At 35.0% G+C, this 16,652-nt stretch overlaps 1 protein-coding gene across 1 annotated transcript; it reads right to left on the bottom strand.

Annotated features, from left to right (window-relative positions):
• Positions 1-133: 133 nt before the first annotated feature.
• On the bottom strand, positions 134-13,033 carry chuk (component of inhibitor of nuclear factor kappa B kinase complex). The gene is made up of 23 exons (XM_081351317.1): positions 12,732-13,033; positions 12,445-12,521; positions 12,085-12,189; positions 11,854-11,948; positions 11,627-11,744; positions 11,457-11,526; positions 11,271-11,359; positions 11,100-11,189; positions 8,024-8,148; positions 7,811-7,918; positions 7,580-7,715; positions 7,220-7,414; positions 6,997-7,099; positions 6,704-6,827; positions 6,450-6,601; positions 6,293-6,354; positions 4,458-4,567; positions 4,320-4,369; positions 4,062-4,170; positions 3,770-3,917; positions 1,505-1,632; positions 1,313-1,412; positions 134-1,185 (listed from the first exon to the last, which is right to left on the bottom strand). The coding sequence occupies exons 3-23, from the start codon at positions 12,187-12,189 to the stop codon at positions 1,126-1,128; spliced, it is 2,277 nt and encodes a 758-aa protein (XP_081207443.1). The 5' UTR covers positions 12,445-12,521; positions 12,732-13,033; the 3' UTR covers positions 134-1,125.
• Between the last annotated feature and the right edge of the window lie 3,619 nt (positions 13,034-16,652).

Raw genomic sequence — 16,652 nt, forward strand, 5'->3', positions numbered from 1 at the left:
TCACTTGTTTAAAAATGCCTTGAGGAAAGATGTGGATCTTGATATAGACAAATTGCAACATTTTATATGTCATCGTTTTCAACGTATTACCACACCATACTGCTGTTAGAAGAAAGTCTTTCAAAACACAGATAACATAATGGATATCACTTTAATTACTTTGTCATGTATACAGTAAACATGTTAAAACCTAAGTGTTCTTTCATAAGATGCTTTTAACCCATATCTGAAATATCCTCATATAATAATACAACAAAACAAAACAAAATTAATATGCAAAATCTTATACAATAGTTTGTGATGAACCGTCTTGTGGGACGCTGATCATCTTTGGATAAAAACATGGTTGAAAAGGTGACTTACAAAGGGAATAACATGGCTGAATTGATGAAACTCATTGATTATATTTCGGCCACTGATGAATGATTACATTCATTCGTAGCCACCAATGCCTGTTATGAAGATGTCTGTTGCCATCACTGCTAAATCCAAAATATAAAAGGACTATGCTGGAAGGTATATGTCTGACCAAACAGTTATTTTCGGACTCAAAAACAGGAGGGTTTACCTGTGCTCCATGACTAAAGAATTGCACCTTTACCATCCTCGTTGTTCTGCCTTTACTTAGGGCTTCACACACATCATAGTATTTTAAAATGTTACTTAACTGAACATGACCAATTTCACTGCCGGACATCACACCTTTCCAAACATTCACAGTGAGCCTTTAAAGTGCAGATGCTGAATTACCATATTCAAAAAAAAAAAAAAAAAAAAAAAAAAAAAAAAAAAAACCTCACCCACCTAAAATGAAAGTACAATCAGCCCATTTAGAGAACTATAGAGTATGTAAATAAATTAATTTCTGGAGATACACTGCCTGAATTTTGTTTGCAAGTTGTTGGTTCTGTGTCAATAAAAATGCATCCTCAATATATATAGAGTTGCTACAGGACTGCAAAATGTGATTTTAACTAAATGCAGATACTGACAAAGAACAAAGAAGTTATTTTATGTTGAAAAAATAATACAAGTCAACACAACCCCAATCCAATGATGATGAATACATGTTTTCTAAAAGAATGACTGTTACAATTACTTCCTGTCACAGCATAAACCATGACTCTACAACCGCTGCGATTTAGCAACCAGGGATTCATATTTAGTCCAGCTCCAGTCTTGAGCCTGTGTGGAAGAGAGAGAAAAATGTTTCACCCCAAAGCTGTGAGTTTATTACTGCAGCATATATGTGGTGTCATGACCGATACAGAATTTCTATGAATTTCAAAATGAACTGCATAAAAGCACTTACCATTATGCTCTCTGACTTCTCCTCAGTGGTTTCTTGCAATAAACTGGTCAGCTGACTCAAATAGCGCTGGTTCTCCTCGAGTAAATGATTGACTGAATCACTGAAAACAAACAGCAGCATGTAAAACAAGCGCTCGCCGTGTTACTATCACTACTAGTAGGCAGCTCACTAAGGATTGGAAGAGAAATTTACCCCTCGTGTGGTACTTGCAGGGACATGGGTAGGCGAGAGGAGCACTGGGCTTGAGTCTGGTTCCATGTCGACAGTGAGGAGGGCATCTCTCCACTCTGACTCACAGAGCTTCGTGTGGTGTTTTGTGCCTAAACACGAACACATGCAACTACAATTGTTCATCAAGTGGAAAAATATTGTGACTATTTTACAAGTGCTTTGAATATGGCTCATCTATTCAAGTTTTTAACTTGTGCTACTTAAAATGAAACCATTATGAAACGACATCGGTATAATTTATTTGTTGTGAATAATCTTACATATAGTTTGATATGCTGATATACTTAAAGTCTGCTAATTTGGAACAACTAGTTTTGTACTAAATGCACTTTAGTTATCCGTAAATATTGCTGAGGACCAGCTAAACCTATATTTAAGTATATTTGATTGTGCTAAAGTGGAACTATTGCAAGTATACTTTAGGTACACTTTAAATATCTGCATTTACAGACTGATCTTATACAGTGATCATACTATCCTTACTAATAGTGATATTAAAACACATTTTAGACTTAATATTAAGAAATGCGCACTGTGCAATAAAGAAGTACTCCAAATAATGTTTAATTATAATATTTATATCAGTAAGTCTCAAGCGATATGTCAGTAAATCTGTTAATGGATGTGTAGTATACTTAGTATGAAATAAATGTATTTTAAAGGGGTCATGAACTGAGAATTCAAATTGTCCTTGATCTTTTGACTGTTAAGAGTTCGTTATACTCTATTATAAAAATACCCTGTAAGTTTCAAAACTCAAAACTTCCTTGCTATTCCAAAAAATGGTTTTATTGAAACCAAGGCCAGAAAATATCAGGATCTAAAAAGTGGAGACTTATGACGTTACAGGGCAGCGAAAGACCGCCTTTGCCGAAGAATATCAACGCCTACGTCTCCATCACCGGGTCTTTGGCGCTGCCCACTGGAGCGTTAGTGAATAGTGACATGAGAATGAGAAAAGAGCGACACAGGATCAATACCATTACCTTCCAAAGGATCCTAATGCTAGGAAAGTGTTTGTTTTTCTGCCAGCAACGCCAAAAACATATAAGTAACCATGTTTATTCTAATGCCTGATCTGTGAGCAGTGATTTCTGATGTATAATTATTCAAGTTCAGACAGATTATCTCTCAAAATCGTTCAATACTGTTTATGCATTAGTAAGTAAATCAAGCCAGTGACTAAACGATCAACTTCACGCTGACAATGTTACACAGCACAACAAAGCTTTGTGAGAGTGAAGAAATCGCGTTGCAATGATGAGATCTCTTCATTCACGCGATCAACAGACTGTCTGTCATCTGCTCAATGCTCATCATTGCAACCTTTTCACGTGGGAATCAATACTTTTCCCGATTCGTTAATCTCGATAGCTGTAATAGTAAAAACGTAGTAAAAGTTTTTGAGAGATAGTTCCACATGTAATGCTAACTATTCCATATGAAAACATGTAAGCCAATCACAGCAGTGGGCGTTTACACCAAAGTCTCAAAGCAGACACATCCCTTCAAACAGAGTGTTCAAATCAGAGGCTAAAATCAGGCTTGGAAAAATGCCTTTTATTTCTAAATAATGAAATTTATTTATGTAAAAAACATACTAACATTATAAGAGCAACCCAGGAAACATAAAATAATGAAATAATCCAGTTCATGACCCCTTTATTTTTTTTTTGGTATAGGTTTTTTTCACTAGGGGATCCTTTAGAAATCATTCTAATAAGCTGATTTGGAGCTCAATAATAATGTATTATTATTATTAATGTTGAAAGTGGTTGTGCTGCTTAATATTTTTGTGGAAACTGATTTCTGAAAAAAATTCTTCAAAAGAACAGCATACAATTATGTGAAATAGAATCTTTTTTTAACTATGTAAAAATCTGTCAATTTTGATGCATTTAATGCATCATTGCTGAATAAAACAAATAAAATAAAAATAAAAATTATATTACTGACCCCAAACTTTTGCACAGTAGTGTTTCTTTTGGTTTATGTCTATCAAGTTCCAATTAAGACTGAATGATCAGATGGAGTACCATTTGTTCATTTTATTTCCAGTAAAAATTTTGTTTTGCTACTGTTGATATGCCAGTGCTCATTCTGTTATATAAGAATGTGGTCAAATTTACCACCCCAATACACACTAAACCATAAAAATGGAAATGGAATGATCATGTGCATATTATAAGCATTTCTGGCCCGAGACATTAGAAGCATGTGACTCACACAGGCAATCTTCAGTAAGTGCCAGAACTCTCTCTGTCTCTTGATCTGCATCTGCATGACAGTGCTGTCTGCCTCCTTAATGCAATCCAGCTTCCTCTCGATTTTGGGAAAGAGGTCGATGATTTTCTGCTTACTCAGAAGGATTTTACTATAGTATAAGACACAAGGACAGTATTTTTCATTTAAAAAAAGACCAATTGCATTTGTTTACTAACTAGTCACAGGTTGAACAGTAAACGTAAGATCACAATCTTGTTTAATTGTGAATTGGATGGTAATAAATGCTTTTTACCTGAGATGTGCATATAGATCCCTTAGTACCCGGTCCTGATTCTGGACAGTCTGTACAATAACCTTCACCATTTCAGAGCTGTCACTGTAGCCATGCTGAGGGTCTGGCACTAGGAGAAATAAAGAACACTATATACTGGCCCAGTAACTCACTTGTGTATCAGTAGTGATGTGTCAATTAGCAAAGTAATTGGCAACTTGGAATTGGACATAGTGAATTTCATGCACTTATAAGCATGCAAGCCAGGATTGTACTTACTTTTGCATTTTGCCTTCAATTGTCTGTAGAGTTCAATTGCTCTCTCTTGCCTGTGATGAGACAAGATTTCATCTCAATAGGTTTAAGATCTAAGCATTTGTGCTGAATGATTATGCATAGCTGAAAGAATATGCTTACAGTTGCTCCATGACATCTCCTTGACGACGAGCATAAGGACTTCTCTGAAGCTCAACAATTTCTGAGTGCAGAGCCATTATTTCCTCATCTAGATGTCCAATCTCTGCCACCTTTAAAAACAAATAAAACCTGTTAGTTGTTGCTAAAACAAATGTCATGTCACATACTAATACATTTACACAAGATTTACACATACACTACCGTTCAAAAGTTTGGTGTCAGTTCGATTTTATTTTTTAGAAATTAATATTGATATTTTTTTAAATCAGCAAGGATGCATAACATGGATCAAAAGTTACAGTAAAGATATTTATAATGTTAAAAAGATTATCATAACTGTTAAAAGATGGATTTAAATCAGGAATATTTTTTTTTTAATATATTAAAATAGAAAAGTTATTTTAAATTGTAATACTATTTCACATTACTGTATTTATTATCAAATAAATGCAGCCTGGGTGAGCATAAAACACTTCTTTCAAAAACATTAAAAAGTCTTACTTGACCAAACTTTTTGTCGTGTTCAAGTGCTTTGTTGTCGGCAAGAATCGGAATCATGGAGAATACCAGGTTTATTCTTGGGGAAAAATATTTTTAAAGCCAAAATGTATTGAAGATGTTTAATTTTGAATAAAATGTAGCGTCCCATTCATTGACAACCATATAAACATTCATCACGCAATCTAGATAGTTAGCTTGCTGTTGATTCTGCAATTTTGGTCAAATAAATAATTTTCTGTGTGTATAAAACATACAATATGCTTCAAATTATATATATTTGTAAATATGCACTACTTTAATAACAAGACAAGGTGATGTAAAGCTGTTGTGGAAAAAACTAATAAAGAATATCAGTCACAGCAGCAATTGTTCTCCCTTTTGCGTTTTCAAAACAAATGTGTATCATTCATCCACAGCCAGGGCTTGACAATAAGGACTGCCCGATAGCCCGCAGCCAGCGCGAAAGACGCTCAGGCCAGTTGACGGAACACATTTGCACGTTTTTAATCCTTGCCAGTTCAAATATTCAAGCGCAAGAAGACGCAAAAGAAAACTCAATTTGTCACGCTGTGTAAGAAGTTTTGTGTGCGCACATATCTGAAGCGCGAGCCCAGAAAGCCACGTCTGACAGCATGCGAATACTAAATTGAGTTCTCTTTCTCGTCTTCTTTCATTTGAACGGACAAATTCACACAAAATTGTCAAAATACCCGACTTGAAGAGGATCCTCGTAAACACAGTTGGTTGTGTCTTAAGTGAACGTAAATAGTTGAGAAATAAAGCTCATGTGTAACACTATATTCGATCAGGGCATGCGGTCTTAAAGTGACAGCAACCTAACAATAAACCTGCCGCTGTCTGTCATTAATGTTAATCAAACAACAAAGGACATAAAAAAATCACTGATTATATTTTATATTTTTAAAATTATATTTTATTTATAGTGAAGACTATGCAGTGTTATTTTGTATTTGATTTCTTTATTCAATTTCTGTACATGAAAACTACTGTTAGACCTACCTGAAAATCCTGACATGCACTGTTTTTTTTCTCAACTGTATGTTTGTTCTATTGCTATTATTTGTTCTTATTTTATAACTGACTGTTTACTTGTCTTTAGTAATATTTGAGATTTATACTAGTTAGGTTAGTAGTTTTTGCTGTGGTATCAAAACTGGAATTGAGAATTGTGAAATTTCACTGCTATCTGAAATGTTGCGTCATAACATTATTTATTGCATGAATCAAACACAACAAAAAAACAATTACTTTTTTAAGCTAAATTTTGGCTGAGCAAGTAAAAATTTGAAGAAATCCTTAGTGTTGCACAGCACCTGTACATATGCAGCAGCCTTCTCTTCATTTTCTTGCCAAGCCTTCAGCATCTTTTCAGAAGCTTCAGAAAGAAAGAGGTTGATTTGGTTATTATCACTTCTGTGATACTGATTTTTCTTTTGACTATTCAAAAACATTGAGCACATAAAAACATACATATGCCGTACTGCATCTGGTCACTATATTTCTCCAAGTCATACTGTATGCTGCTTTTAAAAAAGTCAAGCTTTGCTTTCAGCTGCTGGGAAAATGAAAACATCATGTTTTTGAATTTTGTAAGGTTGGTGTTGTAGCGAAGAAGGCTCAACCTGCAAACACAAAAACACAAATATAACATTGAATTATGAGTAGATAAAGTCCCAAAGCACAAGCTATACACATTATTGAGCATGGTAATGTAATGCACGTACATGGCTGCACGTTGGCCCTGGAAGAGGCGGCTGTAGTCCTCTCGGAGGCCACAAATGTAACTAACTGCCTCACCCCAAACCTTCTTAAGGGTACTCAGAGGGAGCTGAGTTTTGGTTTCCCGCACTGAAACAGAAAAATGGGTGGAGAGTTTTTTTGAAGTCCTACTAAAAGTTATCAAAGGGCAAATAAAAAGTTAAAAAATAAAATAAAAAAACATAACCTCCCGCAAGCACATCTAAATAAAACAAATGATCCATAGAAGAGGCAAATAAATAAATAAATAGATTCTTACCAATAAAGTTCACACTCTCAGGAAGTGTTCTAGCCGTTAGAGGTCCCGAGTACTTGGTCAAGCTCTTGTCAAACAGATATACAATGTAGCTGTCCCATCCTCTCTAATAATTTGAAGAAGAAAAAAAAAAGAAAAAAAAAAAAGGAGTAGTAAATTGTTGCTGATTTACCAAAACATTATTTTGGAGAATGAGAACACATTCATGAGGCCATAAAATACTTACTACTCCATCTAACACACACTGTGCAGCAGGTTTCCTGGGATCTAATGTGACTCCTGTTTCCTGCAAAAGCTCTTGATTCAAAAGTTCAATTTTGGTCTCGACTTCAATCCTCTGTTGCAGAGGGTGGAGCCCTTCATCCGGACTAAGCAGAAAGGAGTGAACCTGGGTCGTAGTCATGTTTAAGACATGCACAACCTACAAAACAAATCATGTGTCAACTTCTTTTTGCTACTTATCTTAGCCTAAGACCTCAGGAGGACGCCACTGATCCAAACTAAGCAGATACACTTTCTTCAGCATATTGCAATAGTACAAGATATAACATTTTAATTTAATAATGTAGTAATGGCAATTTCAAACCTTCATGTTCAGTATTTGTTCTAGAATAGCAAAACACTGGGGTTGTTTTGTGTCTGGATTCAATCCTCCTCCCCTCTGTACTGGGTCCCACTTCAGCATCAGCTGTAGCAGCCCCTCCAAGGGATCCAGTAGTGTCCTGCAGTACCAAAAACAATTGGTCAACCCAGAGACCCAGAAAAAAAGGGTAACAGCAACTAAAAAGCAAGGTCTTTTGGTCTGTTTAAAGGCTACCTGCTCAGATTGTTGGGGTACGGAAGGTGGGTGGAAAAGCGGACCTCGCCATTCATATCTTCCACAGCCATTATGTCCTTGGGACCTTTGTTTCGTACTTTGCTTGTCCTAGAAAAAGCAAATGTGCTATATTTTACCTATATGAATGGATTCCATATGAAGGTAAGATATAAGCATTGTGACAATCAATATGCAGATTATCAGGACATATACCATTGCACAGGCTGGAGATTGTGAAGAAATGGACGAAATCCACAGCAACACTCAAAGATCATGGTGCCAAAGCTCCAATAGTCCACAGTGACTGTGTATGACTTGCCTTCAAACAGCTCTGGAGCCTGAAACAAATGACATGATCTAATCAAGATATATAAATGTATTAGGAAAATATATACACAGATATACAACCCCATTTCCACAAAAGTACAAAGAAAATATTTCCAATATTTTTACATTTTTTTTCCAATTGTTTTTGGTAAATAATATAAAAAAAAATATTTTGATGGCTGCAACACACTTCAAACAAGTTGGGACAGAGGCATGTTTAACATCACCTTTCCTTTTAATTACATTATTTGGGAATTGAGGGTACTAATTGCTGCAGTTTTTTAAGTGGAATTCTCGCCTGATACAAGACAGACAGTGGTCATCATTGTATGATTCTCCTTTTCATGATGGGCCACACATTTTTAATAAGAGATAGATTTGGACTGCAGGCAGACCAGTCAAGCACATCCTCTCTATGGTGTAGTAGAGTGTCTATGAAACCATTCTGTTGTAGCACGTGCAGAATGAGGCCTGGCATTGTCTTGCTTCCCAGGAAACATGTCATCTTGATGGCAGGATATGTCTCTGTAAAATCCCAATATACGCCTCCACGTAAATGGTACCTTCACACATTTGCATGTCATGTTTGCACTGATGCACCTCCATACCATGACATATGTTTACTTTTGCACCTGTCGCTTGTGAAAGTCTGAATGTTCCCTTTCGTCTTTGGGACTGAGAACTCAATGGCCATTTTTCCCAAAAACAAGCTGGACTCGTCTGACCACAGCACACATTTCCACTGTCTTTTGGACCATCTAAGATGAGCTCGGGCCCAGAGAACTCGGCAGAATCTCTGCACAGAACGTTTCTTTTTTTGTGACCTTCATTTAACAAGGATAATCTCTCTGAGATTAAAAAATATCTTTCACAGGAGTGTCCTGGCCAAGAATAGGCAGCAGTTACAATCACAAATTTACAGATCAAAAAAACAAGTAAAAAATTAAAACACTGCACATCCTTGAGTCTTCTTCGAGTGACCGAATAATAGATTTAAAATGTTCCATAGACACCAGAGTTTGTAAATTCAATTTCATTTGGAGTAGATTCCCATTTAAATAGAGCTGCATACATAAAAGCCCTTTTCCCCAGTTCAGTTCTTACAAATGGCACAGAAGGTGTATAACAATATTGAGACCGGAGGGAATATTTCCCAACACTTGAAAAAGACAACCTAGATACGACGGCAACAACCCCAGAGTAGTTTTATAAATAATTAGGTAATAGTGCATTTTCCTTCTAATGGACAGAGAGGGCCAGGCTACTCGGTTATACAAAGTACAATGATGAGTTAAAGGTTTACAATCTGATATAAATCTTAAAGTGCTATGATAAATGGCATCCAGAGAAGATGAGAAGGAGCTAACTGATACACCACATCGCCGTAAAGTAGCAGAAACAAACCTCTTTCTTACATTAAATGAAAAACAAAACTTGTTTCTTAAATAAAACCCAAATTTTATTTTAATTGAGTTATGTGAGAGCCAAAAAATAATGTATAATGATGCCAAGATATTTATACTCTTTTACTAACTCAATCACATTACCTCGTAAAGTCTGGAGATGAATAAGATTGTCTACTACCTTTTTTCGAGCTTGAAAATAACATAGGCTAAGTTTGGTTTTATCAGCATTTAAAGCAAGTTTTAGTGTATGAAGCCATGAATTAATGACACAAAAGCCATTTGAAGCTCCACGATACATGACAGTGTCATCTGCATTAAAGTAAAGTGCATAAAAGAACTGATGTATAGCTTTCTCTTTACATAACAGAGATACAAGTTGTACATGCAGCGATGCAGCGGCCGACTGTGTTAAGTGACAACGGTTTTCCAAAGTACTCCCGAGCCCATGAGGCTATATTTAACACCGTAGCATGATGGTTTCTCATGCAGTGCCATCTGAGGGCTCAGAGGTCATGTACATTCAACAGAGGTTTGCCTTTCCCTACACAGACTGAGATTTCTCTGGATGCCCTGAATCTTTTCAAAATATTATGTATTGTACATGGTGAAAGACCTAAAATCGTTGCAATCTTGCATTGAGAAATTTAATTTTTGAATTGTTTGACAATTCTCTCACTCTCTTTGGCACAAAGTGGTGATATGCCCAATCACAATATCCTCACCTATTACTAATTCAACTGCTTATTATGGACTGTTTCAAAACAATTTAACTAGTATATTATATAATATTTTCACTTTTATTTTTCGCCTCTGTCCCAACTTATTTGGAGTGTGTTGCAGCCATCAAAATCAAAATGTATTTATACAGAATACAATTACATTGGTCTGTGTCAGTTAAACAAAGGTTCAGGAGAATTAACAAATCACAGATTCTTGATTTTATTGCATCTTATTGCAACTTTTCTGGAAATGGGGTTGTATTACAAAACATTCATTTTTGTTGTCTTTAAAAAGAATACATCTGTTATAGTCATTTAAAAATGAGAGATACACTACCGTTCACCGTATGGGGTTGGTAAGATTTTTTTACTGTTTTTGAAAGAATTCTCTTATGTTCACCAAGGCTGCATTTATTTGATCAAATAATCATTGATAATAATAAGAAATGTGCACAAGAAACATTTCTTATTATTATCAATGTTGAAAACAGTTTGTTTAATATCTTTGTGGAAACCGTGATACTTTTTATCTGAATACTATGATAGAAAGTTCAAAAGAACAGCGTTTATTTAAAATGGAATTTTTAGAAACATAATAAAATGTCTTTACTGTCTACTATATATATTCAATTTTCAATTTCAAAAGAACAGCATTTATTTGAAATAGATTTTTTTGTACTATTATAAATGTCTTTACTATCAGTTTAACGCATCCCTCCTAAATCAAAATATTAACTTTAAAAAAAATAAAACTTGTACTGACCCTATACTGAACGATAGTGTATGCTGAATTGTGATAATCGCCTTTTCTTATCACTGATTAATGCAAAGACGTACCAGATATTGTAAAGTCCCCACAAATGAAGTGCATAGGCTCCCCTGGTCCAGGTCTTTGGCGTAGCCAAGGTCGATTATCTTGTGGACGAGCTGCAGAGACATCAAAACAAAAGTTCTGGTTGGAAAAGGGGTATCTTTAGAACAAGAATCAAACTACTAAATAGCAAATACCTTTCCATTAATATCTTGTAGAACAATATTCTCTGGCTTGAGATCTCTGTGAATGATCTTATTTTCATGGAGGTACTGGATTCCAGAACCTGTTGAAAATAAAATATACTGTTTTACTTACCACCCTTAATGAGTGATGATAAAACCACTAAAAATATAAATAACAGTTTTAAAATGACACATTACCAACATCATTGAGTAGTGCTAACACTTCACTCTCTTTTAACCCACAGCAATTTTCTGGTTTGCTCAGTAACTACAAGAAGGAATACAAAGAACAGCAATGAGTTCTAATGAGTGTTGAAATAAATGTCAACAGAAGGCACATAAGACATGTCACACACACAGACACACACCTTTCGAAGGTCTCCCTTGGAACAGTATTCCATGGCTAAAAGTGGTAAATCATTCAAGGCAATGTGCATCATCTCATCAGGCACATCCTTTGCTGTCACCACATTAAGGTGCTTCAGCCTGATAAGTGTGATGAAAAGATGACAAATTAAATAAGGCAATAATATATACAAACACATTTTACACAAGTACATTATACATTATTAAAAATTGCCACAGATATACGCACTTTTTCATAATCTGGATCTCCCGACTCCATCTGTCTTTGTTTTTTGCATTAAGTTCAAGGCGACAGAGCTTCACGGCAATTTTTTCTGAAGAATCCTGCAAGAAATAATAGTATTGATAGTGAACAATGGAAAACTTAGACATTTCCTTCACCTTTAAAGGCAAGATAACTAACCAACAATAGGAAAGAGCAACGAACACAACACATATACAGTAGTTAGAAGTGCAATACCTGATTCTGATACAGGTAAACATGGCCAAATCCTCCGGTCCCCAGCCTCTCCTTCATAAGCCATGACCCACAGACCTGATTCTGTCTGAATGGGGGTTTCTCCATCTGTACACAGCAGTAATACACCTCATCATACATTTATAATGCAAAACCACTGGCATTCAACACTGTGACGGCTACTCGTTTTTTATCAGGATGTGGGCCCTATTGAGAGGCTTTTATGATATTCCTTAATGTAGATCGCATAGATGATGATTCATAAGTGAGAGATTGTTATTCATGGCATATGTACCTTGATACAGGGATACAGCTAGCAGGCAAGCTAATACAAAGTGTCAGCCGGTAACGTTAGTGACTTACCTTGCGTCAGTTTGTGCTTCTAACGTTAACGTTAACTTGCTTGAACCGACCACATCTGACGAGGTGAATTGTGGAACCTGTCAAACGAACGTATTAATCCATAGGAAACAACAAAGCTATCCATTTCATCCTTACACGAGCTATCAGGTCGGATGTTAGATTTGCTAACTGGCTAACTAGCTACACGTAAACAACTCGATGTGAAAAATTAGCCTGCAGTCTTACACGCCCCCAAATGTCAGCTTTCCATAACACCAGGCACGATAAAAACGAGGAACAGACCGCACCTGAAAATCAAAAACTAAATCTTGCTGTCCTAAAAGGATGATTGGGTACAGTAGCGCTGACTTGCGCACTTGTGTGAAAACTGTTGTTGACGGAGACCACGCCAGTCAGCTGCTACTCCAGTCAAAATCGAAACAATGTCAGCGCATGCGTTAGGCACCGCCTGGGTTTCATCAGCGTTGATCTAGGATCAGTTTATCATAACCGATGCCAAGTTCGTGGAGCTCACGTCAGCGACTCAGCGTGTCTTCGAGGACCTTCCGAAAATGGTAGCCTACTGTTGTGAAAGTAACTCCAGTGACGCAAATTTGTTTAACGTTAGATCTTCATAATTTGTAAACTCTCTGCACGCGATCTATATTTCATTGGATAAATTATTTATATATATATATATATATATATATATATATATATATATATATATATATATATATATATATATATATATATATATATATATATATATATATATTCAGACGTCAGACTAGCCTACAGTTACTTTTTTGATTCATATTCATATTGATTCTCACTAATTATTCTTTTTTTATCTTTTAAATTGTCCTTTCAGCCTATATGTCTGTTAAGAAAGTCTTTCAGTTTTGTATAATTAGCCTAACAGTTACACAAGTCAGAGGCAACACAGCATAACAAATTAAATATTTAATCTTTTGTGTGTGTGTGTGTGTGTGTGTGTGTGTGTGTGTATGTATGTATGTGTGTGTTGTGTTGTGTTGTGTTGTGTTGTGTTTCATTTTGTGCTTTTGATTCTTTATATTTATTTTTTATTTTATTTTTATGGTTTAATTAGTTTTTACCTTTTCATAAACTTACAACCCCAATGCAGTTCCTTATGTAACGTAATGTAACTTTTAATGTATTTAATTTTGTGGATGATGTTTTCAACAAATTGTTTTCTCTTTTGAATTATTAGATTAATATAGATTATCCTTTCCAAATCTATGTGATAAACAAGTTACTGTACGGCTAAAGGTAGGTCAAACGAAATCTAAAAAAAGTAAAAAGTAATCAGATCAAAAAGTAGTCAGATTATATTACCTAATTATGTTACTTACTACAGTTATAATGTAATTTGTTTTCAGCAATGGACAACAATGTGTTAGTAATCTACCCAGCACTATAGATAGATAGATAAAGCTAAATGTTTTCATTTATAAAGCTCTACAAATGTTACTGATGTGTTTTAGTGCATTTTCTGCAAAAAAACAACAACAATTCTATCAATTAAATATGTGCAGTGTCACATGGTTAGTGCAAATTGTCACATGATCAGAGCAGTTTACTTATTGTTGGCACCATGAAAAGATGATGGCTGCATCAAAGCTCCTAAACAAACGGTAAGTAAATATGTTAACATAAAGATATGACAAAGATTTTTGATACATATTATCTTTAAGGTCTAATATTAACAAAGGAATTCACAAGTATTCAGTTTTGTTGAGTGTGGTCATAGAATAAGTAAACATGTTGATGGCATCAATAGTGACTGGTGGGATAATATAGTGAATTTCGGTATTGAAGGGTGTGAACTGCTGCTTCAATGTATATGTAATTATTATCAATAAGTATAAATCACATATACAAAAAACATGTACTGTGCAGGTCCTGTATAAGAGCTAATGGGACACTTCGGCATTCACCAACAGACCCGAGGTCACTGCAGAACTAAATCTAGGAATCATGCGACAACTATCTTGACTTATGGTGACATACTCTCATATCTATCCGTGTGTGGAAATTTGCTTAGACTGTATGTGTTCTTAGCCAATCAGAAACTGCAACTTTAAGCAAGGACGTAGCTTAGACCTTGGTGAAGGGTATAGCATGCTGTGATCTTTGTAACTGTAAGTGGGGCGGCCTACGAACTCCTGTGTGAGTCTTGAAGCTGACTTCTGCTGATGAAACTGCAAACTATTTTCAGTAAATCTTTTCTTTAATTTATTATAATTCTGACTACGGCTCTGCATTCATCTTATCTGGTTCTGGGTCTTTGACTGTAAATCCCCTTACAACATATAATTACAATGAACTATCGAATTTGTTAGAGAAGGTTGCACTAAACTGTTGAAAAGACAATTTTACAGTGAATAATGCACTAAATAATACATTCATATTTTAATACTGGTTGCACTAATATAACAATGTTATGATATATATTACAATATAGAAACAATTTTGAAATGCATTGATGATTGTATTTTATATATATATAATTTTAATACTTATTACAATTAACACCAATAATAAAAAATAAAAAAATATGGAAAAGTGTATAAAAAATGGTGTTTTATGGTTGGTCACAATTGTGACCGGTAGGATCATGTGTAAACTGAATTATATATATATTATATATGTAATCATTTTGATGACTGCAGAAATATGTTAATTCAGTATACACATTTGTACTGTATACACAATTGTGAGCGACCATAAAACACAATTTTTCATACATTTTTCTATACAAATTTTAAAAATATTATTATTTCAAGGGGTTACTAATGACTTGTCATTTTGATATTTTCATGCTTTCTGTTTAGGGATTGATAACATTTCAGTATACTTTGAACATTATCCAATGGTCAAAATTTACATTTTAGGATTTGTTCAGCAGTAGGCCTACTTCCTTCCAAATTTATATATGTAATTGTGTTGTGCATTTTACTCCCAGGCTACCACCAGCCTTTTTAAAAATCTGCTAAACTGCTTGCGTTTTTGGTGAATCATGTCAAATATATATATGCAGATTGTTTTGTAGTAGTTAGAGATCTAAAACGAATCTGTAAAGTCAACATGTGGTTGTACCATACCACACACCCATGATGTGCAAGCCTGAGTGAACATTAACATCAATGTCCAGGAGATGGTGCTCAAGACTATAAAATGCAAGTAAATATCCATCAGTGTCATCAGACAGTTGACCCATCTGAAGAACAGAAAAAAAGAAAAGTCTAAATTTGTTCAATTAAAACCCTAAATTCTATTCATAATTTTAAATGAATTCTGACTGAATATCTCTTTATGTAGTCTTTGTAAAAGAAGCTGAGCAATAAAGACATCAGCCGGCCAGTGAACGGGCAGCGGACAGTGATAACCTCTGAAAGTGATTTCTTAATGTCAAAACAGCATATTTTATTAATGGTCTTAAAAATAGTCTTAATAATGAAATAAATGTGCATATTGTGATGAATATGAGGTCTTTATGCATATGTGTTTAATTACAATGACTCTAAGTATTATTCTGCGATGAATTCAGCCATTTAAACTATATTCTTTCTAAGAAATTTAAGATTAAAATTTCTGAAAATGCAACATTATGTTTGTTTCTACAAAAGAAGTCACTCAGACTTGATGCACTGCATCATAAAAGGTGATGCAAATTTTTAGCTGAAATATCAGATGTTATCATCACAGAAGCCAAAATATCAGCAACATTGGAAGTTCAGTAGTGTGTTGAACAGGAAACACATGTCTGGACATTTCATAAACGTCTGCACATTTCTTAAAGAGATTAAAGAGTGACATCATCTCCTCTGGCTCTCTAATTCCTGAAACCCCCCTCATTTATCATGTATAGATCTCACAGGATGCTATAACAGATTTGCATAATCCTGTGATTAATCGTCTGAGACCGAGGAAAATGTTTTTAAGTGATTTAAAAAATAATCATTATCATGTTTGGTGCCTCAGAAATGACAAAAAAATGTAATATCACAGAAAAGCCCAATATTTCAACTTTATGATATCCCAGGCATGCAGACAGTGGCATGCATGCATGCATGGGGCAGAGAGTAAAACGTGAATGGCTCCGGATGTTAGGAAACAATGACGAAATGCAAGGTTACAGCAATTTTAAAAATAGTTCCATTCCGAGTTAAAATTGACTGACCATGACAAACAGATGAATG

The sequence above is a fragment of the Scardinius erythrophthalmus genome, assembly GCF_964197995.2.
Source record: "Scardinius erythrophthalmus genome assembly, chromosome: 21".
Classification (NCBI taxonomy): Eukaryota; Metazoa; Chordata; class Actinopteri; order Cypriniformes; family Leuciscidae; genus Scardinius; species Scardinius erythrophthalmus.

Coding starts and splice junctions, on each gene's coding strand:
- chuk (XM_081351317.1), bottom strand. CDS start 12,189: ATGGAGAAACCCCCATTCAGACAGAATCAGGTCTGTGGGTCATGGCTT. Junction 7,415..7,579: donor AACAAATACTGAACATGAAG/GTTTGAAATTGC, acceptor TTTGTTTTGTAG/GTTGTGCATGTCTTAAACAT. Junction 6,828..6,996: donor TGAGAGTGTGAACTTTATTG/GTAAGAATCTAT, acceptor TTTCTGTTTCAG/TGCGGGAAACCAAAACTCAG.